We start from the raw sequence: 22727 nt of genomic DNA, 5'->3' as shown, positions 1-22727 counted from the left end.
AACGCCAAAAGAATCAGTAACTTTTCATTAAACCAAGATTCAACAGACGTCATCAGGATCAAAACAGGATCAACACAGCAAAAGCCACACTGTGCTACACCACAGCCAAACTGCTAAAACGTCCCAAACTGTATAGGAAGCAAACATACCCTCCAGAAAAGTTCTATAAAGAGATTTCCAAACGAAAAAATTAAATCTGTCACTGAAAAGAAACAAAGGACATTCTAATTTACAGCAGCCTACACCACAGCAAGGTTTTTTTTTTGAAAAACGTAGGAAAAAGGTTAATAATGGGGAATATGCTCTTCATACATCCTAGACAGAGTGTATTCAGAGGAAAGTTAGTGGCAGAGACAGTTAAACTAGCAAAGTAGGCATTAAAATCCAATTATGAAACACAACTGCTTGTTTGCCACAGTACTTTTCACGGTAGGTGGGGAAAAAGTGATTATCAATAAAGTATCAGTAAATCCTTCAAGAGTTAATCTTTTTTATCTCCTCAAACATTTTATTTCTCAGACTTTTCACCTTTTTCAAGGGGGAAGCAGGAATACTCAAACATACAATGACTGCTCTTATCGTACCAACAAATATTGATCTCCCCAAGCATTTTGGGGTTTGTATTTTAGCTTTAATCCACCATAAACTGTGCTCACCTCATTTTACCAAACTCAGCCATTCACAGCAGGATTGTTTTTTTTTTTTTTTTGTTTTGTTTTTTTGTTTTTTGTTTTTTTTTTTTTGTCTTTTTGAGACAGGGTCTCCCTGTGCAGATCAGGCTGGCCTTGAGCTCACTTTGTAGCCTAGGCTGGTCTTGAACTCACAACAATCTTCCTATCCTCCTGCCTCGGCCTCCTGAGTGCTGGGATTACAGGCGTAAGCTTTCACGCCCGGCCAACACAACAGGATTCTTTAGTGCATGGAAGGAGCAATCCCGCACCATTAACATTCAAAGAGGAAGCCGAAACACAATGTATGTATCAAACTGATTCAGCACATATAATACGTTCATAAGACAAATTACAAATCCCTTCTGATGAAGGCCAGAAGTACGTACCTGAGCAAGCTCCTTCTGTTCATTCACCAGCCGGCCACAGCTGGCAATCATCTGGTCCAACGCATAGAGCCGGTCTTCGAGGCCTTTGATGGCTTTCATATTCTGATTATCAAGTTTGGCAATAGTTTGATGGCATTCTACTATAAATGGTCTGATAATCTTTGGATCAAGCTAAGAGACAAGAAAATCAATATGAGCAGATAGTGTTTTTCCATGCAATTTTCACATACAGCATCAGAGAAACAGAGAAAATGTCATACAAGAGCAGAATATGGGACACACCTCTGCGAAGGTCAAGAACAAGACATATCTTTAAAAACTGTACTGAATATACCAGAATATGACATTAAGAATAAAGTTCCAAAAGTCATATAATTCAATGAAAGCCAAATTTAATCAATAATCAGTATTCCTCAGAAAACATTATTTTCAAGCTCTTATAAAGTACAGACAGTTAATAACTAAACTCACTCCCTAGTTAACAATAACTTTTCAATTTGGCTTCTCTCTAAAATACACAAAGTTCTTCAGTCAGTGCTACCGCCCCGTCTTGGAAACACACAATAAATCTTCTCTCTGTCTCCTTAAGAATGAATGAGGCTCAACATTATGCTTTCTTATTCTTTAATCCCCGACTTCTACTGGAATTTGTAGAACCTAAAAACTGTTCAACCTTGCTGCCTTTATTTACCCTGATAAAACATTTTATACTAGCCATTTCTGCGTCTGTATTTTTCCATTAAAACTGCTTGGTCAAAAAATCACCCAGTGGGCTGGGGCTGTAGCTCGGCGGCAGAAGCACCTGCCTTGCAAGCCTGCAGTCTGAGTTCCATCCCCGGTACCAAAAAAAAAAAAAGGAAAAAAATCACCAAGTGACCTCACTTCACTCAACATTATGGTACATTTAGCAAAGCAGATGACATTTCCCAAACTCTACAGGTTTGAGAACAGTTTCTGCTGGTTCCCTCACAGCATCTCTCACTGAGGTTTTCTCCACATGATGATGATCAACCTCCAGAAGGACCTGTCCTTCCCCATTTTTACCCTTCTCTATAATTTTAGCAACAAGCACAGCCTCTATGCAAGGTAAGCTTCACAGCCAGGACAGCCAAGTCTGACCCCCAGATTCTCAGTTATCTCTACGTGCCTGTAACTCCCACATGTGGCTGTCAATCACGTGACTTACTCCTGCTGACTTACCATAGTTGTCTCTCGGTGAAACCCTTAGCTGGTTTCTTTGTGCCCAAACACTCGAGTCATCGGACACCAGCCAATCTTTCTACACCAACTATTTCAAGTCCAACAACAAACAACTTCAAGGCAAACCTTGCACTTCTCCACTTGATCACTACCCCATAAGTTGTAATGGCTCCCTGTTTAAACCCATTTTTATTCCTTCTTTATGTCTTCTTCCTACAATACAGAGGACTGAGACTTCTTTATTATATGTAACACTAACTCTGCACAATACTAACTGATGTTGTGTGTAGGTGAATAATTTCTCTTTTATCAAGCTTGTGACAACTTGAGGGAATGTACACATTTATTTCCATTATGCAGTATGATACACACCATGCTACTTATAAATTATTAGGGTGATGAAAGAGGAATTTTGACAAAATTACAACTATATGTAAATTTAAAATAGCAATACCTTCAAGGAAGATGCACAGTATTAAGGCCATGGTTCAATCCCAGAACCATCAAAAGGAAAAGTAATTTTTCCATGTTAACAGAGAATGAAAATTAAAACGTCCACATAAAGTTTCTGAAGAACAGCTTTAGAAGGTGTACAGTCCACACCACAGACCATATTAATGCTTATGTTGCAAATTGTATTCGACACTGAGTGCTCTACCAATGTTTACTCGTGGGCTCACTCTCTGATTAGTTATACTCACAACATCTAACACTGCTGCCCTAGAGAAGAAATGGTAAAAACAACAATTTCTTATCCTCTCCATACTTAACTATCACACTCTTAAGCCCTCCCTCTTAGCAACTAACATTCCCTAATACCACAAGTTTGAAAGAAATTCTTGAGTCAACGAATTATGCCAACAGTAACTTTGGCAGACTATGAGCCAAGGGCACATGTTTCCAATTATTAATAGGCAGAAGCACAAATTTGGTGTTTTTGAAGTCAGGTTTCCCTACTACTGAGGTGTAATTTAAATAAAACATCTGCTGAGCCTGGTGGCACAAGCCTGTAATCCCAACCCTTGGGAGGCTGAGGTAGGAAGATTGCTGTGAGCCCGATGCCACTGTGGGACAGACAGTGAATTGAAGGCCAATCTGAACCACACAGTGAGACCCTGTCTCAAAACACACACACCAAAAAAGTTTAGAGTCTCCAGCAAGGACAGAAGAAAGCAGAGGGGCTGCCACGTCCCGGACTAAGTACTGAGTTAGAGCCACAACTATGCGAGTCCCCATCTCAAAAAGACTAAAATAAATGAATTTAAAAACCCAACAGAGCAACAACTATAAAACATTACACCAAAAAAAAAAAAAAAAAAAGTATTCCTGATCCTAGAGAATATCATGTTCAAGTTAGTCTTCAGAGAAATGCCACGAGGGACACCACAAAAAGTGGTTATAGGAGAAAAATATGTACATCTCACTTATAAAACTGCACATAGTTTACAAAAATATTAAATTTTTCCAAAATGAATTTCTGCTGCTTTAGAACAAAAACACTTTAACCTAATATGCCTATGCAACTGACGCATGCTACACTGTAGTAAAGTCGTGCTAATTTTACACAGAACATGCACACTTGAATCAAAGTTGGCATCTGCTTTCACAGCAGTCACATAAAATGCTGCAGACTTCAGAGCTTATTGCTATGACCCATAAAACAAGCATTGACCTCTGAGATTCAATGACGTAATTCCTTGACAACAATAGTAACAGCTAACTTCTGCTTCCTGTAGGGATAACAGTTTTTAATATTGTTAAACCAGTTGCGTACAACTATCTCCTTCCTCTTGTCACATAAAATGAATACAACCTACGGTTCTGCTAGATTTTGCACTTAAACATGAATTCAAAGCCAACCAAGGTTTTAATGGTCTATAAACAGTGTTCTAACATAGAATGTATGTAGTTTGTGTTAAAAAAAAAAAAAAAAAAGTGCCTTTTATCCCAATCCCAATCACATGGCTGATTCTAATTCTAAAAGCAATTTTTAGGTTACTAAAATGTCAACGGTGTGAGCAGAAATAATCAGCCCAGCTTTGTTTCATTCATTTTTGGCTCTGCAAAATGTATTATAAATTTTCCTGTTCCAGCAAACATCCTAGTTGAATGAGAAACCTATGCTGCTGGATATCTTCAAGGAAACAGACACTGAAAAAAATTATGAGATCCCACCTTTTAGTTTACCTTTTTACTGTGTGTCATAACTTAGACGAGCACAGTATGCGGTGTTTGCTGGGCACCTTAGGAAATGTGTGTGTTTTCTAGTGAACCAAGGATTGAAGAACCAAGGGTCTTTTTGAAACTGTCCCTCAAGAAAAGTTTGCGGTCGAGTTGTATTTAGACAATAGAAGTAGTCATAACACTGCTACTATTTTGTATCGCTAAAATGCGTGCCCCCAACTTCCTTACACATGCTATCAATTTATGGATGAGACAGACAAAATTTCTCAGGTTTATTTGTAAACTAAAATTAAAACCACAATGTAAGTTTTCTGATTTTAAGGAGATGTAGTATTTAAAAATGTTTCTTTAAAAAGTCCAAAAGAGGTTTCCTCTAGGGAAATGGTGATTGGAAAAAGGCATCAGGGACACTGCATGATGGAAATGTTTGGTGTCTTATTCTGGATGGTGGTGGTTTTGTTTTCTTACTTATCAGAGTTATAAAGAAAAGGTTTTTATTCTGGCTCATAATTCTGGAAATCTAAGGTTAAGGAGCCACATCTGGTGATGGCCTTCTTCCTGGAAGAATCCTGAGGTAGGACAGGACACTGGGCAGCACCTGGCAACACACAGTGGAGTGTGCTGTGTCTTCACCTTCCCTCTTCTCCTGAAGCCAGATTGTAGTTTACTTCTTAACAACGCAAAACCTATGTAGTCTGTTATATATAAATAATTCTCATTATATTAGACAGACCTATACATTTTCATACGATCTTTACAAATTTACAGTCAATTCATAAATAAGATTACAAGTTTGCATCAGTCTAGAAATTTTACTCCACAGCACACTGCTTCCACTACCTACTTTTCCCATTATATAATAAATAATGTAAACAACACAAAAAATATCAAATTAACAATACTTACCCTGCTCATAGAATCAAAGCACTTTCTGACCAAAGATTCCACATCATTAGGTCTATCCTGAACATTTATCCAGTCTAACAAAGAAACATTAAAAAAAGGCAGATCACTGTCTTTAGCATCTACTGAAGTTTCATCTTGCTGCACACTACTTTGACAAGATTCCCTAATTTCTTTGCCACTCTCAGCATCTGTGGTATCTGGGGCTACAGGTTCCATTGACTTGTGAAATGAGGTTAATAAGGATGTATTAGTTGTTCTAGGCATATCAGGAGAGAGCACCAGTTCAGTGGATCGTTTCATTTCAGCCTTTTCTGAGCCTTCATGGTCATTTAAAGAATCCAGTCTTCCCAAACATTCCCTGTAACTATGTCTGGTGAGGCACTCCAACAATGGGATCTTGGCCATTACTGAAACCGCAGTTCCTAAACTTAAAACACAAAAAGGTCTGTCAGTAAAGCTAGATTTCTCTAGTTAAGATCCCATCTTATTAACATACACACACACAAGACTTCATCACTTGCCTATGTGCTATTCATAGATACAGTAATTTATAAACTATCTGCTCACTTACAGAAGCCCAGGTTAGTAGAGACAGAACGTTTATGGTTAAGATAGCAAAATACCAAACTGGCACCGGGCATGGTGACACAGGCCTGTGATCCCAGCACTTGCGACACTGAAAGCAGAGAACCACTGTGAGTTCAAGGTCAGACTGAGGTGCAAACTGAGTTCAAGGCCGGCCTGAACTACACAGTGAAGCCCCCTCTCGGTGAGGGAGGGGGGGACCACACATAAACAAAAAACCAAACACAAAATCCTAAACTAAAGCTAGTTATCCACCTTTTACTAAACATTAAGGAAGCATTAAAAATTCAAATTTACACAAATTTCGTATTTTGTCAAGTCAATCAAACATACTTAATATTCTGAAAATATAGGATAAAATTTAAGTCTTATTCTTAGGAACATTTGATCTGAATAAGATAGATGTATACAGTTAAAAGGTATGAGGAAATACAACAACTCCTTATCTTCTGAAATGTATATAAAACAGCCAGGTCTCTACAAAAAATTGACAAGCACTCTCTCAAAATTCTATGGTACAGGTACCTACATTAAATTGACATAAAATCTCCCCTGAAAAAAGTTACTTGTAAAGGTTATAAAAGTCTTTAAAAGGCTTTTCTATTCTTATTACTTCTTTTTCCTCCCAAGATTTCTTTTATTGTCAACCTAAGACCAAAATATAAATTATTCATACCTCAAAATATAGCAATGGGGGGACAGGCAGAGGGAGGAAGGGAGCCAGGGAGAATGGAAGGATGGGTAAATGAAAAATACGGGGCAACCGTGCTACTCGCCTCTAATTCAAGATCAAGTTAATGACACAAGCAAAACACACAGAACCAAAAGTAACACAAAAACCTTGAAAATCTTGGACGTGCAGGCATGTGCACCTACACACCAGTTATATTCATTTTTAACTGTCCCTCTGTTAACTTAGGGTTAGGGTTAGGGTTCCCTAACCCTAATTATAGGTTCTTTCTTCCCGTGTAATTCAGCCTGTCCTTAAAACGACTCTACACAGCCCAGGCTGGCCTTGAAACCATGTAATCCTGTGGCCTCAATTTCCTGATTGCTAGGGTTACAGGATTGTACACTACGCCTGGCTAGGATGGCAATACTGGAAAACAAACTTAAATTTTTCCTTCCTGATTTCATCAGTTAACATTTACATTTCTATTAGATACACTATTTTTATATCATGTCTTTTCTCTGTAATGTAAAACACAGTATGAGAAAAAATTACTAGTTTTATAAATGACTTCAGTATTTCGAGCCCTTTTTATCACACAACAATAAAAAGTATACAGAAGAGTTATATATGACAAAAGAAACAGTAATTTTTAAATTATAAATTTATAAATTCATACACCTAGAAAAATTATAGCCTATGAAGCACTATCGTAAGACTCAAAAAACAAACATGCTACATGTTCAAGAAACAGTGACTAGGTTCAGCTTGGTGGTGCATCCTGTAATCCCAAGAATTGGAGGCAGAAGGATCACAGAATTCAGGGTCAGCCTGGGCCACAAAGAGTTCAAGGCCGGCCCTGTGTCACAAAGACGAAACAAAGAACAAACAAACCTGATAATCAAACACATTTTAAATAAATATCTTATTATCTACTTAACGGTAAACATACTGAGTAAGTTTTAACTTGATGTCTTCTATAGATTGCAGATAATTTGAATAAATACTTTCAAACTTGAAAAGCAGTTTTTGGTATGAATTTGAACAATCCTCCAGATTGGCCATGATTGCAGCCCAGCCTTGGTGTTGAAGATGTTCATCGTGGACAAGACCTTCACAGAAAGAACAAAGTTTCTTGGCAACTTCATACATTTCCTACATTGAAAAGGAAAAAGAACATAATAAAAATAAGGGTAATGACTTCTGTGCATCTGTGTATATCCATGTTTTCACGACTGCATTCTACACACACCACCCCCAGTTGCACAAAAAATTGTGCAAAATGAGCAAAACTCAGTAGCAGAGTTTATTTTAAAAAGTAAATGCAAAGAGTGAGGGAGAGACTGGCTCTGCAGAGCAAGCTTGGACAGTCAAAGGGGAAAAGGCAAGATCAAGTTCACCTGGAGGACATGAGGAGGAATCATGAGGAAGGGCACAAAAGCCCCAAGCCCAGGTGGAGACGCTCATCTGCACTGAGAGGTAGTTACCTAGCATGTCCCTGTTCCTGTGTTTGATCACCAGGAACACAAAAGCACCACCACCAACAACAACAAACAGAACTTTTTAAAATTGGTCATGCCAATATTATGGTCATGTAAGAACCTAAAAGTAACAAAAGATAGCAGTACTAAGCAGGGCATGATAGTGTACACCTGTAATCTCAGCACTTGGGAGACTGAGGCAGAAGGATTGCTGTAAACTCAGGGTCATCCTGGGCTACATAATAAGTTCAAGGCCAATCTGGACTACACAGTGAGCCCCAAACAAACAAAGGATATGAATGCTGATATTTTTCAGGACAGATATCCTGAGAGTCCAAAATATGTTACTAAAGGAAATGTTCAGAACAGTGAAAATAAAATCCCAATGATCTGACGAAAGTGTGTCATTGCAAATGTTACTATCCTCTAAAGCGTTATCTAAACATATTAAAAATATTATTTTAAGGGCCGGGAAAATTTAGCACAGCAGTGTAAGCACCTGCCTGGCAAGTGCAAGGTCATGAGTTTGATCCCCAGTACCAAAATAAATAAAATAAAATAAAAACAATTTTTTCCTAATGACAAAAACAAGAAGACTTATATATACATCAACTTCTAGATTACCAATATTTTGTACTTAGTGAGATTCTGGGAAATAGTTTGTAAAAATATTGAAAATGTCTTTGAAACACAACAGATGTTTGAATTCAGTTCCAAAGATTAAGACACAAAAGGACTTAAGTATATCTCAGGTCAGGCACAGTAGTGCATGCCCTTAACCCCAACACTGGGGAGGCTGAGGCAGGAGGGTCTCTGCAAGTTCAAGGTGAGCCAAAATTACACAGTGAAATCTTGTCTCAAAAAGAGAGGAAAAAAATATATTTCAAAATAAAAAATAAAAAGAGTGGAGGCTAGTGACAGAGCATCTTTGGAGCTTAACTGCTCCAAAGATACATACACACAACAAAGTATTTAATAAGTACAAACTTCTAGAAAGCAATTCAAGAGATGTACTGAGTGAAAGAAGTCCTTTGGCACGAAAGATTTCAGTCTTCTAGGAAATAAGAGATTGTTCTAACTTTGGTAACTGGTATAGGCAGATACAAACTTGAGAGAAACATGAAGAGCAAGAACTGAGGTATAAAGGGAGATGGACAAAAGTTTATAAAAAGGGTTTCAGAAGACTGAGGCGGAAAAATGGCAAAATCAAGACAATGTTAACTACAATTGGTGAAGAAAAAACAGCTGAGGGAAAAGATACAGAGAAGGCTGGATAATAAAAGACTCAGAAAACACAGCAAGGAGTTGGCCAAGTGTGCTCTGTTTTGTGTGATGGTGGCAGTGGCACTGAGAACCAAACTTGGGACACCGCACTTGCCCTCAAGGCGCCCACTGCTGAGCCCCAGCCCAGCCCAGCCCATCACACCAGATTTCTGCTGAGGCCAAGGGCTGTCTATGCTGAGCAACTCAACAAGGAAGAAAGGGCGGGCGGGCGGGCGGGCGGGCGGGCAGGCAGGCAGGCAGGCAGGCAGGCAGGCAGGAAGGAAGGAAGGAAGGAAGGAAGGAAGGAAGGAAGGAAGGAAGGAAGGAAGGAGGGAAGGAAGGAAGGAAGGAAGGAAGGAAGTTGGGCAGGCAGGCAAGAAGTAGAAAAACATAATAAAGAATGTGGTTCATCCAAAAAGCCCGAGTTCATTCCCAGGACACACACATGACTCAGAAAATACCAAGGACGGGGCTGGACTTTACTCAGGAAACAAAAACCACCTGAAAAGTTCTCTGACAAAGAAGACTAGGATCAAACACTGGCGTGGTGGCACACACCTGTCACCCAAGCACTCAGTGATGCTCAGGCAGGGAAGGGCACAAGTTCCAGACCAGTCTGGGCCACTCAGTGAAATTCTGCCTCAAAATAAAAATACTGTTGAAATACGTAAAATGGAGATGCAGTTCACTGTGAGACCCTGGGATCAATCCCCAGCAGTGAGGTAGAGGTGGGGAAGCACAGGCCTGATGGCCGGAGAAAAAGCTTTACACAGTAAAATGGGAAGTAGATGCCTGAAAGAATGGATGAGAAGTGGTCATTCTCAAGTTCTCAGGCAAGTGCTGTAAACGCAACAACAAAATTTACAGAAATCAATGAATAAGACGGTCTCTATGGGCTGGAACTGTCAGCAAAAATTCTGAGTGACCTGTCATTAAAACTAATGTACACCACTGGTCCAAAATAGGAGGAAAAGAGAAGTAACACGACAGGACAGTGACAGGTAGCAAAACTCAGCATCTCCAAGATCTGGCATCCAGCAACTGGAAAACAACTTGAAAAGAAAAGACCAGACCAGACCAGGAATAGGGAAAGAACTGACAGTAAAAATGAGAAGCTACTACAGAGAAACTGGACACAGCATCCACATTGCAGAGAAAATACAGAAACAATCTGGAATCTCCCATTGGCTCTTGCAGCTCATTAAGAAAGGGAACCAAATAAACGACCAGGGCAGGGAGATGCAGCAGGATCCAAGGCCTTAGTGTAAAAGACAAAACAGCTTGGGCACTGCTCTGGGACCTCCTTCTACACAGGACGCACAAGCCAGAGAGGGACCTAAGCCCAGGTATCAGCCACATCAACAGAACATGCTTGGCCGGGTGCCATTTCAGGAAAGAAAATTGATTATTTAAATCTGGGATTCAGAAAATAAAAAAAGAAAACCCTTCAACTTCAGGGCTCCAGTGTCACCCTGCCACAGTACCCGGGTGACACAGCAAGGAAAGACGTGGAGAGAGAGTGGCCTACAAAGACAGCCCCTGAGAAGTTTAAACTCCAACCGGGACGTGGGTACCACCCTTCCTGGAAAAGCCAGGACCAGCTGCAGTTACACCCAGAAATACCTGAGGCAGAAGTCCTCACCAGCACCAAGTACGGAACCCTTGCGCTGCTCCCTGTAGCAGCACAGATCTGATGTCTGCCTGCCTGCCCTGTGCACCAAGATGAGTGAGAGCCGCCGCTGCAATAAGCAGTGCGCCTCGCAAAGCCACAGCCCCAGGGCCGGAAAACAGATGTGCAGGGCTCCAAAACTGCAACCCCAAGAAGGAAATCACTCATTTGGGAGCAAGGGGCAGCCAAGGGAAAGAAGAAAACATGAACTGAGAAGCATTATACACACACACACACACACCAACTCCCCACAAGAAATGTTATGTCCTAACACATGTAATCAGAAAAATTGTTTTGAGACTTATTTTCCTTTTTCTTAAATCTTTTCCTTTCGATTTTTTTTACTTTTAGAGAAGTCAAATAGCCCTCCCGTGAACTGGCAGGCACCGCGCAGTCTGTGAGGAGCAGGTCAAAATGAGGAAAAAGCCTTCTGGTAAACCGTGCAAGCCACATGGGCTCAGGAAGACAGAAGCCAGAGAGCCCTTCTGTGAGCCAACCAACACCAAGACACCCCACTCCCAAGCAGCCTGTCGGTTTGGAGGACAGGCGTCATTGACAGCAACTGAGGTACAAAAATAACTGCATGTCTGAGCATCTGTTAGGATGACCAGTGTGTAATACAGCAAAAGGGGGGGGGGGTTCTGTCTTGTTTTTAAAATCCAATATTGTTCTCACTGTTTTGTTCTGGTTTACTATTTTGCTTTATTCATATTCTCTTTTGATTGGTTGTTTTGTTTTGTTTCACTTTACTATGTTTAATGGAAAGGACAGCTTCTGGGAAGGTAACAAGGCAAGATGTGCTATGGTAACCATTGCTGACTGCCTGTTATCCTGCTTCGAACCTCTGTACCACTTTCACTGCTTTGTTTTGATTGGCTTTACTCTGTTTTGTTTTGTTAAGATTTTATTATCTCTAAAAAAATTACAGGAGTGCATGCTGGCGCACTCCGGTAACCCTAACATTTGGGAGGCTGGCAGGCGGATTGTTACAAGTTCAAAAACAACCTGGGCTAAAAAGTGAGCCTAACACCAGCCTGAACTGTATAGTGAGACCCTGTCTCAACAAGACCAAAAAAAAAAAAAAAAAATTTTCTATTTTTTTATTCTCTTTAGTGTATCTTTTATCCCTTTCTAGACCTTCTATTTCTTGCGTGGTTTTGGTTAACTTTATCTAATTCTATAAATATCCTTCTACTCTAAAACAAGATTGATCCTTGTATCTTATTTCTCCTTGTTCCCATCTGTCATTGTGTAAATTTTCAAACTCATAGCTACTCATTCCCAATCTGTATATCTTTAATAGCATAACCATTAAGCTTATTCGTCTTTAGATAGTTAACTCAATGCCACTACTGTCAATTCTTTCCCATTGTAATTGGAGGGTACAGTTACTGCACTCAGAAGATGTTTGCAGGCCGCGGATTTAACTAAGCACATGCTTGGCAAGTGTGAAGCTGAGTTCAACGTCCCCTACCAAAAAGAGAAAGTAGGTGTTCTAGTCAGGAGTTGTACACACAGAACAACTAGGATTAGGACATGGAGTTTATAATATTTTTATAATAGTCACAGGAAGTTAACATTTGAAAATGCAGGAAATTTATCCACAACACCAAAGACATAGATTATTTAGTCAAGAGCCTAAACCCGACAGCAATGTTCCTCATAAGTTCAGATAAAAACCCAGAGCTCAAGACAATGCCTCCCACGAGTCCAACTGAAGGTCCAGAGCCCACAAGAAGGACTCACGCCAGTCTCTTTTACGGATCTGTGCCGGAAAGACCCAAAGGTCAGCAGTGGAAACCAGAAAGTCTATGCAGCACGATGAAGGAGGTGTGTTAGTGGGATGACGGAGCCGAGAAGTCACACTCACAACAAAGACCAGGGCTATCCTGAATGGCACCACAGCTGTCTTCTGCGACACGGAGGCTCCGAGCTCCTCCGACAAGCACAGTCGGGTACGTGCCAGGAAGCAGCATGACGAGTGTTCATCCTGGAGACCAAGCAGCACATATCGTCCCCTCTAGAGCCAGGAAGCAATGCTCGATATAAAGACCAAAGCTTCTCCAGGAGAACCAACAGCTCAGACAGCAACTCGTAGGAGAACCCACGATGCCTCTTTAACGCCTCAACCCCTCAACATCTCTCTTCTTCTCCATCTATTTAGCCTGGCTACCCTCCTCAGGTGGAGAATCTTTGCTCAATGCATGCTAATGTAATCCAGCTGGCGTTAAGTTGACGAACAGTTCTCAACCCATAACAGTAGGTATTTGCTGTATGTCAGGATCTAGCTTGTCCTTGGGTTTATACTGTAATTGCACATTTTTTTTCTGCCTTATGAGTGGTACATTATGTGCATCACAGAAAAATAAATTAACTAAAGAGATCTCCACTCTAGAAACAAAGTCAACTGTAAGGACAGAACACACAAACAGGAAAGATGGAAAGACAAGCCCCAAAATGCCCCCCAAAACTCCCAACTACAAAGCCAATTCATGGGGCACAAATAGGAAGAAAAGCAAAAGCCAGGGGCCAAACTGGACAGGACAGTGCCAGATTAAAAACCAGGCTAACGTGATGCATGGTGGCCTCCAGGAAGGTAATTTCTCAGGGGTAGTAAAACAATCAGGGAGCTCACAGAATAAACTAACAAAAAGCTAGCTGAGCTAAAAATGATACAAAACACAATGACTGGTTTAGCAAAGAACTAGTCCATGAAAGACTAAAAAGAAATTCCGGAGATTAAAAATTATACTGAAAGTCAAGTGACCAATTTGAGATCAGAGTATGACAATTAAAGGCAGGGATCTGGCTGGGGGTGGTGCATACCTCTAATCCCAGCACTTGGGAGACTGAGGCAGGAGAAGTGCTGAGTTCAGGGCCAGCTAGCACAGTTAAAAGACTACAAAACATGCTAGGCAAGGTAATCCCAGCACTCCAGGAGGCTGAGGCAAGTGCTGGCTTGAGTCACTCAGTGAGACTTTGTATCAGAAGAAATGGGCAGGAGTACAGCTCAGTGCAAAGACCCTTGGTTAAATCGCCAGTACTGATCCCTCCTCAAAAGAGGTCTCAGAACTCAAAACACACCACAAATCTTGTGAATACCCAAAGGAACACACACACATATATACGCACAACAAAAGACCAAAGGAAAAAGAAAAGAGGTAAAAAAATAAATAAATAAATAAAAAAGCACATTTGTTACGTAAAAGCTATAAACAGGAAAGATATTATTCAAAGAATGCAACAGAAAGAATTTTAATCAAAGGCCAGGAGTGGAAGTTTACACCTATAATCACAGAAACCTGGAAGGGTGAGGCAAGAGGATCAAAATTCAAGATTAGCTCAGGTAGCTTGGCGGTTTAGTGAAATGCTATCTCAACCTAAATAAATAAGTAAATCCATACAATGTACGAAGACCCTGAATTCAATATCTAATACCAAGGAGAAAAATCAATCTTAATCATATGTTTTCAAATTTTCGTCTAAAAGTCATAGTAAATAAAATAAGTCTTAATAAAAAATTACTTCCATCAGGAGGCTGAGACAGGAGGACTGCCACAAGTTCAAAGCCAACTTGGGCTACGGACAGAGACTCAGTCACAAAAAAATCAAAAATAAAACAAAAGACAACAAATTTGTCTAAATAAAAAAGATAAGACTACTCTGGCATGATAGGCTTGTGTAATCAAAAGAAATAAATAGATGAATAATGTGTCCAATTAAGAGATGAAATTAGAAATAAGAAAATCATTAACAAAAAAAGCAAGTACTTCAACACCTAGAAACTTAAAAATTCTTTCCTATACAATACTTGCGTCACTAAAGAAAAACTCTTAACTGCAGAAGATCTACTTAAAAAATAAATACATGACACATCAAACTACAAGGAAAATAATGCTCAATGGAAACTTTATGGCATTTTCATTTTTTTTTAAACCTGTATTTATGTATGTATGTATTTATTCATTTATTTTAGTATAGGGATCGAACTCACTACCTTGTGGTTGCCAGGCAAGCACTTATGCCACTGAGCTAAATCCCCAGCCTAGGCATTTTCTAGAGTAAAATAATAAATCTTAAACTGATAAAATAATAAACAGATAATTTTAACCATTTTAGAAAGAAAGGAATGCTGAGGGCCAGGATTTTAGCTCAGCTGCGTAAGCGCCTGCCAGGCAAGCCCAAGGTCATGAGTTCGATCCTGGGTATTAAAAAAAATGAGAATAGAAAGGAAAGCTTAAGCCCATGGGGGCAATTAGCATTCCTCATTAACTATTACAGTATTATACTTAGAATCCCATTAATATTAGGTTATACTTAGTATCCCAACATAGTTGCTCATTAATGTCAGTTGGATTCCCCAGTAATCTGAACATTCTCCAGTGTAGTACAGATTTCCAATATTGCTAGGGTGACGACGATACTCTTAGACTGAGTAGTCCAATAAAATACTAAAAATAAGTAAGTACAAATGCACAAAAAAACCAGCCATGGATATACAAGTTAGCATACTGAACTCAATTTTATAAACGTAAGAAAATGAGGACATAGGTGCAGTGCAGAGTGTTAAGCACCCACTACTCAGCATGCATGAGGCACTGAGCCTGAGTCCCAGCAAAGCCAGAGACAAACAAAACACAAAAAACATCCTTACACTGACTGAAAAAAATTCCTTAATACAGTCAGCAAAATTTCTCTGGAGTGTTGAAATTGACTCAAAAGACTTTCCAAATAAGATTTTTAAGGAATAATAACAGCAATTCCAAGACATGAAAACAAGAATGTTTTAAAACACAAATATGTAATGAACTACAAAGGAGGGGTTAAGTAAGCAATTCACAAGATTCTGAAAGGATTCATAACTAGAAACAATGGTTTATACGTTTTGTAAACTACATCCCCACACAAAAAAGTGAAATATTGCTGCTCACTTTTAAAAATACAGCTGAGGATTTAGCTCAGTGGCAAGGTGCCTGCCTGGCAAGTGCAAGGTCCTGAGTTCAATCCCCAGTACCAAAAAAGTTTAAAAAATAAAAATAAAAAAACCTGTCTAATAGTAGGATAAGATAGAAACCAAGATTCAGGACCAAGACATGAACATTTTTAATATAAAAAAGAAAGAGAAAAGTGGTGGTATAAATAAATACATAGCGGGGCTGGGGATTTAGCTCAGCGGCATAAGCGCCTGCCTTGCAAGCAGACAGTTGTGAGTTCGATCCCCGGTACTGATCAAAAAGGAAAAAGACAAAAAAATAAATAAATAAATAAATAAGTAAGTAAATAGCTTTCCAGCATATAAACAGAAATACAAAGATCTTTTACAAATAGTAACTTTAATAAAGCAATTTAATTTCCCCTATATGAATCCACACAATTACTGAGATCAAAATTTAAATGAAAACACATAGATACTGGAATTTACTATAGTACTGTATGTAGCATTTATTTTGAATGGATAAAAGTTCTACTACTTAATAAGTGGTTCAATATAACTGGGTGACAGTTGAAAAAAGTATTATTACACCGTAACATAAAACTGTAAGAGAAAAAGACTGCAAAATTAAGAAAATATATAAAGGAGTTGGTGGGAAAGTATACCCATGCTGAATTACGCATTCTTTTCTAACTTTGATAAGATATGGGGGGGGGGGGGCACCGTTGATAAAATAAGATGGCACTAAGGGCAGGAACACACATACTAACAACACGGGAAAATAAGCTGGATTATAAATCTATCAAAAGATACTCGATTCAAGAAAGGTAAAATTACAAAAACGATCAGCTATAGCTTGCTAGTAATACCTGTGCTGATGGGGGAAGGAAGAAAAATATGTATTCAATCCTGATGAAGTATACACTGGTAGAGCATCTGCAGAGGACAACTCAGCAGTAATTGTAAAAATTAAAACTAACCCATCATTTGGCACCAGGTTAGATGAGCAAATCTACGTGAAATGAGGAGTAGCTCAGAGCTTCAAGGCAGATCGCATGATTACGGTCAGCATTTAAACGCGGTATGGGAAGATGTGGAAGAAGCTGTGACCACTACACACAGAGACTGACGGAGAGATGCATGAAGAGATACACAAATCAATGAAACCGAGGGTCCCAATGCTCCCTGTCCAGGGAGACAGTGTTGTGCTAGTTGCCCGTCCACTAAGAGCTGGCTAAAATGGGAATCCAACCTGTGTGGCAGCATCTGGCTGTTCAGCTGCATCAGACATCCGGAGGACAAGGCTGCACACACAGTGAAGCTGAGAAATGGCCAGAGGATTTACCAATGAAGTGAGTTGATTTGCAAAAACCCTTACAACATTTTAGCTAAGTACCATTTTTGTTTTTCTCTTAGCTTTCCATTAGACATGTTCACCAAGGTACTAAATTGTTTTTCAGGAGGTTTGCTCTATTAGTCTTGCCAACAATGTCTAGCTGTTTTCTTTAAACTTGATGTTTCCTTTTGGATTAAAAAAAAGAGATATCCAAATGGCTCATAATTGGGAAAGCTCCCAAAATCACTAATGACCAAAGAAAACAAACAGATCCAAAATGGCCTCCAGCACACACTCACCACAACAGCTAACATTAAAAGCCCTGACAGAAGCAAGTGTCGGTGAGTTCGCTGAGTAAGTGCAACACTCACACTGTTGCAGGGGGTACAAGTGGACACACATGCTCAAAAAAATCAGCATATAAAGGTGAACTATAGACGTCGCTTAGCTATGACCTCCAGAGAAATGCAATGAAGAAAAAAATGCACCCAATGTTGTACAAATGTATTCACATAGCACCCTTAAGTCATCTGAGTCCAAAATGAAAACAATATAGGCCAGAACCTGGGATGACATTGGGCATACTGTGGAATGCCATGCGGCAATAAACACGACCATCATTACATGCAGTGGCACTGAAGACTTCTCAGGAACAATGTTTGACCCAAACCATGCTCAAAGGCATGTAAAAATTATACGATTCCATTTATATAAAGTCCAAAAAGAAGTACAAAACAGTAATCTCTGGTTTAGAAATCAAGATAGTTGGTTATTAACTGTATGAATCTCACCATTTAATGTTTAGTGTTTTGATTATTTTCCTTTTTTAGATTTTTTGCTAGACCAATGAAATTTATCAGTTCTTCTTTGCTACTTTTTAAGCCTCCCTTCAGAATATCAGGCCTTACAATATCTTTACCTCACATGCCAATCCCTTCCCTTATTTTTTCCTACTTCTCTCGATATTTGCCTGGATGAAATACATATTCAGAATGTTTCGCTTGTCACTATGTACTGCCAGAGGCTATCAACAGTTTACTTCTGGATTTACACTGCCACACCTCTTTAATCTCAATAATGCTTTTTACAGAGTACTCTTATTATTCTCATTATCGGGTTTCTTTTGGACAAACTTTCACTAGACACCTCATACTTATTATGGCACCATTAGACACTTGTACAAGACATCTCAGGCTCACAAACTATTTTGGATTTTCCCTGCTTTAGATATAAAATCAATTTCCTGAAGAAGTGATCTGTTCTGGTATTTGAATCTAGGGCCTTTGCATAAAGTATATTCACAGCTCTTTTTTTATTCTGAGATAGACTTGCTATCTTCTTAATTTGCCTAAGCTGAGCTTGAATTTGTGATTCCCTCCTGCCCCAGCCTCAAAGAACCACTAAAATTATAGGCTTACACCACCACACCTAGCTGAATACTGACCATTTTTATATTTTTCTGCTGCTTGAATCTCAAATTGCTAACTTGGGATCTCGACAGCAATGCTCCTCTTTCTTACATCATTTATTTAATCTTGTTACTACCTTGTATTAGTAGAGAAATCATGCCAGCTCATTTTTAAAGACTTCTGATGTACGGATCATTTTGTTGACTAAACTTTTATTTGCTCTGTATTCTCTAAGCATTTGAGAGTTGTATGTCCAACCATGTTCAATACTGTATTTTCTCTAATTAAATGCAGTATCTATCTTTAACTGCAGCTCTTGGAGGCTGCACTCTTGGAGGCTGTAGTAGGAGGATCACAAGTCTGAGCCAGGACTATGCATCTTAGTAAACCCTGATTCAAGATAAAGAATTTTAAAAAGGGTTGGAGCAAAACCCAGTGCACAGCCACTGGGTTCAATCACCAGACTGCCCCCCCCAATCATCAAAAGGACTCTAAATAAATTCACTTTATAGAATTATTTTCTTTAAAATAAATATTTTTATCTTCTCATGACCCAGAGAATGAAGATTCCAAGTTTGAGGCGTGCTTGGGCGACATACCAAGCTGACTGCAGGCCTAGGCTATGTAAGTGACACTTGATCTCAAAAAACCAAATTTATCCTCTCAAAAAATACTTTTGAACTCTTCAATGCTAATTAAATATATTTCAGAAAGATGTGGTTATTTCCTTTACATTGTATCCTATATGGAAAGGAGGTAAGTTCACAATTGGATAACACAGTTCGTAGTTCAGGGCCCTACTCCTCCAAGGTTTTCAACCTAATAATTGCTCCCGGAAACCACAAATATCCTCTGCAATAGTGTTTTGGTGGAAGGTTTACAAGTAGCCAATATCCAGGGGACTTATTCAGTTCTTGCTGCTGACGGGCTGCTGCCCCGTCAGCAATCTCCAGCCTCGCACAGCTGTCCATACTGCGTGCAACTATCCATTTTGTTCTTCTTAAAGCCCTAATCCTGCCATCAAAACAGCCTGTATTAGTAAATAATACAGTATTTTACTAAGCTAAGTTACATAGCTGCAGAAGACATAGCATATTTAGGGTTTAAACTACAGATATTTATAGGCATTTTTTGGACCATCTCTGAAATTTGCAGATTTTCATAATTCTCAGGTGCTCTAGGAATGTAACCCCCATGAATTCTGGGGCTCTACTGTCAACCACAATGAGTTTTACTAATGAAATGTTTAATATGACTAACCTACTTATTTTTATAAAAGGTAAATAAGGTAAATACTGTTATTTTATTAGTCCTCAGACATACTTTTCACACATGAAAGCAAATACCGCTTACTCCTGATGGCTTACAGGCAATAGTAATACAGTGAGATAAACAGCAAATTAAAAAGGAAAACCAAACGACTGCCAAATAATTTGTGAGGACTGAAAGTAGCAACCCAAAAGCATACACTGAAAAACTCTTAGCCTGAAATTTAAAAACTATATATATTAACTACAAAGTACTTTTTAAAAAAGTTTGGTACTTTTCATAAGTTTTGCACACTTCCACTGTACTTCAGAAGACTATTTACAGTTGTACACTTCAGGTATAATCTGTTACTAGTTAAAGTAACCATCTTATGACTTACCACAGCAAGTTGTGTCCTTGAAGCAACAGTGTGAAAAACTGCAGGCATCATAAGAGATTCTTCAACTTTTATTTCCATGTCATTTTCGGTCGAAAACGTAGTTTTAGGAATAGCAGGCGCACGATCACATAAGATCATTTCTTTGTTAAAAAGAAAAATTGGATTCGTGTCCTATATTTTTAAAAAAGCAGAAATAACTGAAATTAAAATGTTACAAATTCTGAACATATACATTTCCCCAAAAATCTGAAGCAGATTAGCTTTACTTCTGAACAGTCCCAGTGGAACGCCTCTACTGTCAAGGCCCTTAGTACGAAAGGACCTGGTCCTTCTACACCTACCGTCCCAGCGCTATAGGTGCACACTCTTCGATCTGCAGCCATGCATTCTCCTCCATTGACCACCAGCACCTGGTGCTGAATAGCAATCTTGTATTTGCTTTGAATGGCATGTTTAAGGTCTGCCACACTTCCAAGAAAAAAACCAAAAATCAGTTATTTACACTGACTTTATTATCAAAACAGCACTTCATAATAAATACCCAATGGACAAGCAAATCTCATTCTTAAACTTTCCCCAAAACATAGTAAGAAAACAAAGTTTCCTATTCCTTGAATTAGATTCCCCATTTGCTGTATCTAATCTGAGAGTAAACATCATGACAGTGCACTTGGAAGGGGACCCAGAAGAGTGAGCCACGTAGTGAAATCAAGGCCAGGCAGGAATACACGACGAGAGCCTAAGTAAACAAAGTCTATGAAATACACTGGCAATCTGTATCATGCATAAACCAAGGAATATGCTTATATTGGCATCAAGTCTATTAAATTCGTGCAAACTCAAAATTTGTTAAAGTCTTCACATCATGGTATAGAAACTCTATTAGATCTAATCCATGAGAAAATTCCTTGTTTTCCTACTTTCAAAAAAACTGTTCTCTAGAGGTAAAATGCATTGAATGAAAGTTAGTCTTTTTTAAAAATAAAATAACCCCTTATTACCATTTTTCAAACAAAGATTTCTGGTTAAACAAGCTGCAATGATTTGAGTATCAACTAGCTATGGTAATTCAGTTTGTGTCTCAATTACTTGGGAGGCTGGAACAAGAGGATTTGCTTGGGCCCTTCAGTTCCAATCCAAGACACAAGGTCTAAAAACTCAAAAAACAAATACTACTTCCCTATTTTCCTACTTGTTTAGCCTCAAAATATAATCTCCCGACCCAAGCACTCTCCCCAGTTTTTACAAGTATAGACAGAGGCACTCGACAGTCAGACATAGCACTTGAAATCCCAACAAGGTGAAGAATTAGACAAAGTCCTACTAATTTGGCTAAAATTTTAACATCACTTTCTTTTCCCATTAACAAACCTATTAACTTTATTCATATAAGGGAATAGAAAACAGCCAAAAAGAAAGAAGTGATACATATTGATTCACAAAGCTATCAGTGACTCCTTTAACAGTGTCCTGTGAAACAGAGGATGGTGGCACATGTTGTAATCCCAGCACTCTGGGAGGCTGAGCAGGAAGATTTCAAGTTGTCCAACCTAGGCACCTTAGAACCTGTCTAATAACATAACATAATATAACATTATTAAGTAAAAGGGCTGTGGCTACATCTGAGTAAATGTGTCCAATTCACAAGAAACAGGTAATTCTGAATAGCCTAGATTAAAACACATTTAAAGAATTTAGAGCTGCAAAGAATGGTGGTGATTATATATGTGATATATTACAGGACTCAAGTGCACTTTAACATTTCACATATGTAGAAAATGTAAAACTGAAGGGCCAGGCATGGAGCTCGGTGGCACAGCACCCGCCTGGCAAGCGCAAGGCCCTGAGTTTCACTTCTAGTATCAAAAATAAGTATCAAATAAAAAAGCAAAACTGAAGAGAATGAATGAAACACAACTCACGTCTGCACTGTAAGTTCAGTGTCAAATGTTAGAGTAGTTCCAGTGTTAACCAGAAATACATACAACTTCATGATGATCTCTCCAGATTCTGTGAGCTTAAACCTCACCTTCTGATACAGTTCCTAAAAGAAAGGAAGGGGAAAATGTGGTCAGCTGGTCATGGCGGTGCATGTTTGCTACCCTAGTGGCATTCCAGAGCCTGGGGTGAGAGGACTGGAAGACTGAGGGTTCTTGGCCAGCCTACGGTACTTAACAAGTCCCAGGCCAGCCTGAACTAACGAACAAGACCTGGTCTTAGGCCAGGTGCTTGTGCGCAAGTTTTACCAGTAAATCATCATTCAGTCTTGTCATATAAATGACAAAATCTAAATGAATTCTGATGCCCAGGATTACTGAATGGACAATTTGGTAAGCTCTATGCTTACAAATAAAAAATGAGATTAGTGAAAAATACAATTTTCCGT

At 39.0% G+C, this 22727-nt stretch overlaps 1 protein-coding gene across 3 annotated transcripts in view; it reads right to left on the bottom strand.

Annotated features, from left to right (window-relative positions):
- Positions 1 to 22727, bottom strand: part of Rb1cc1 (RB1 inducible coiled-coil 1) — an 81239-nt gene that overhangs the window by 34105 nt on the left and 24407 nt on the right. For all 3 annotated transcript variants that reach the window (XM_063258507.1, XM_063258508.1, XM_063258506.1), the window contains exons 3-8: positions 22264 to 22385; positions 20683 to 20809; positions 20342 to 20512; positions 7555 to 7757; positions 5348 to 5774; positions 1058 to 1228 (exon numbers count right to left, since the gene is read on the bottom strand). In XM_063258507.1, the coding sequence (XP_063114577.1) occupies positions 1058 to 1228; positions 5348 to 5774; positions 7555 to 7757; positions 20342 to 20512; positions 20683 to 20809; positions 22264 to 22334 (1170 nt within the window). In that variant the 5' untranslated portion in view covers positions 22335 to 22385. The remainder of the gene's footprint in view (positions 1 to 1057; positions 1229 to 5347; positions 5775 to 7554; positions 7758 to 20341; positions 20513 to 20682; positions 20810 to 22263; positions 22386 to 22727) is intronic.

Source organism: Cavia porcellus, unplaced genomic scaffold, assembly GCF_034190915.1.
Source record: "Cavia porcellus strain 051 isolate PalLab524CR breed Dunkin Hartley unplaced genomic scaffold, mCavPor4.1 scaffold_11, whole genome shotgun sequence".
NCBI classification, from domain to species: Eukaryota; Metazoa; Chordata; class Mammalia; order Rodentia; family Caviidae; genus Cavia; species Cavia porcellus.
The sequence above is the reverse complement of the archived record's forward strand: the minus strand, read 5'-3'. Positions and strand labels throughout refer to the sequence as shown.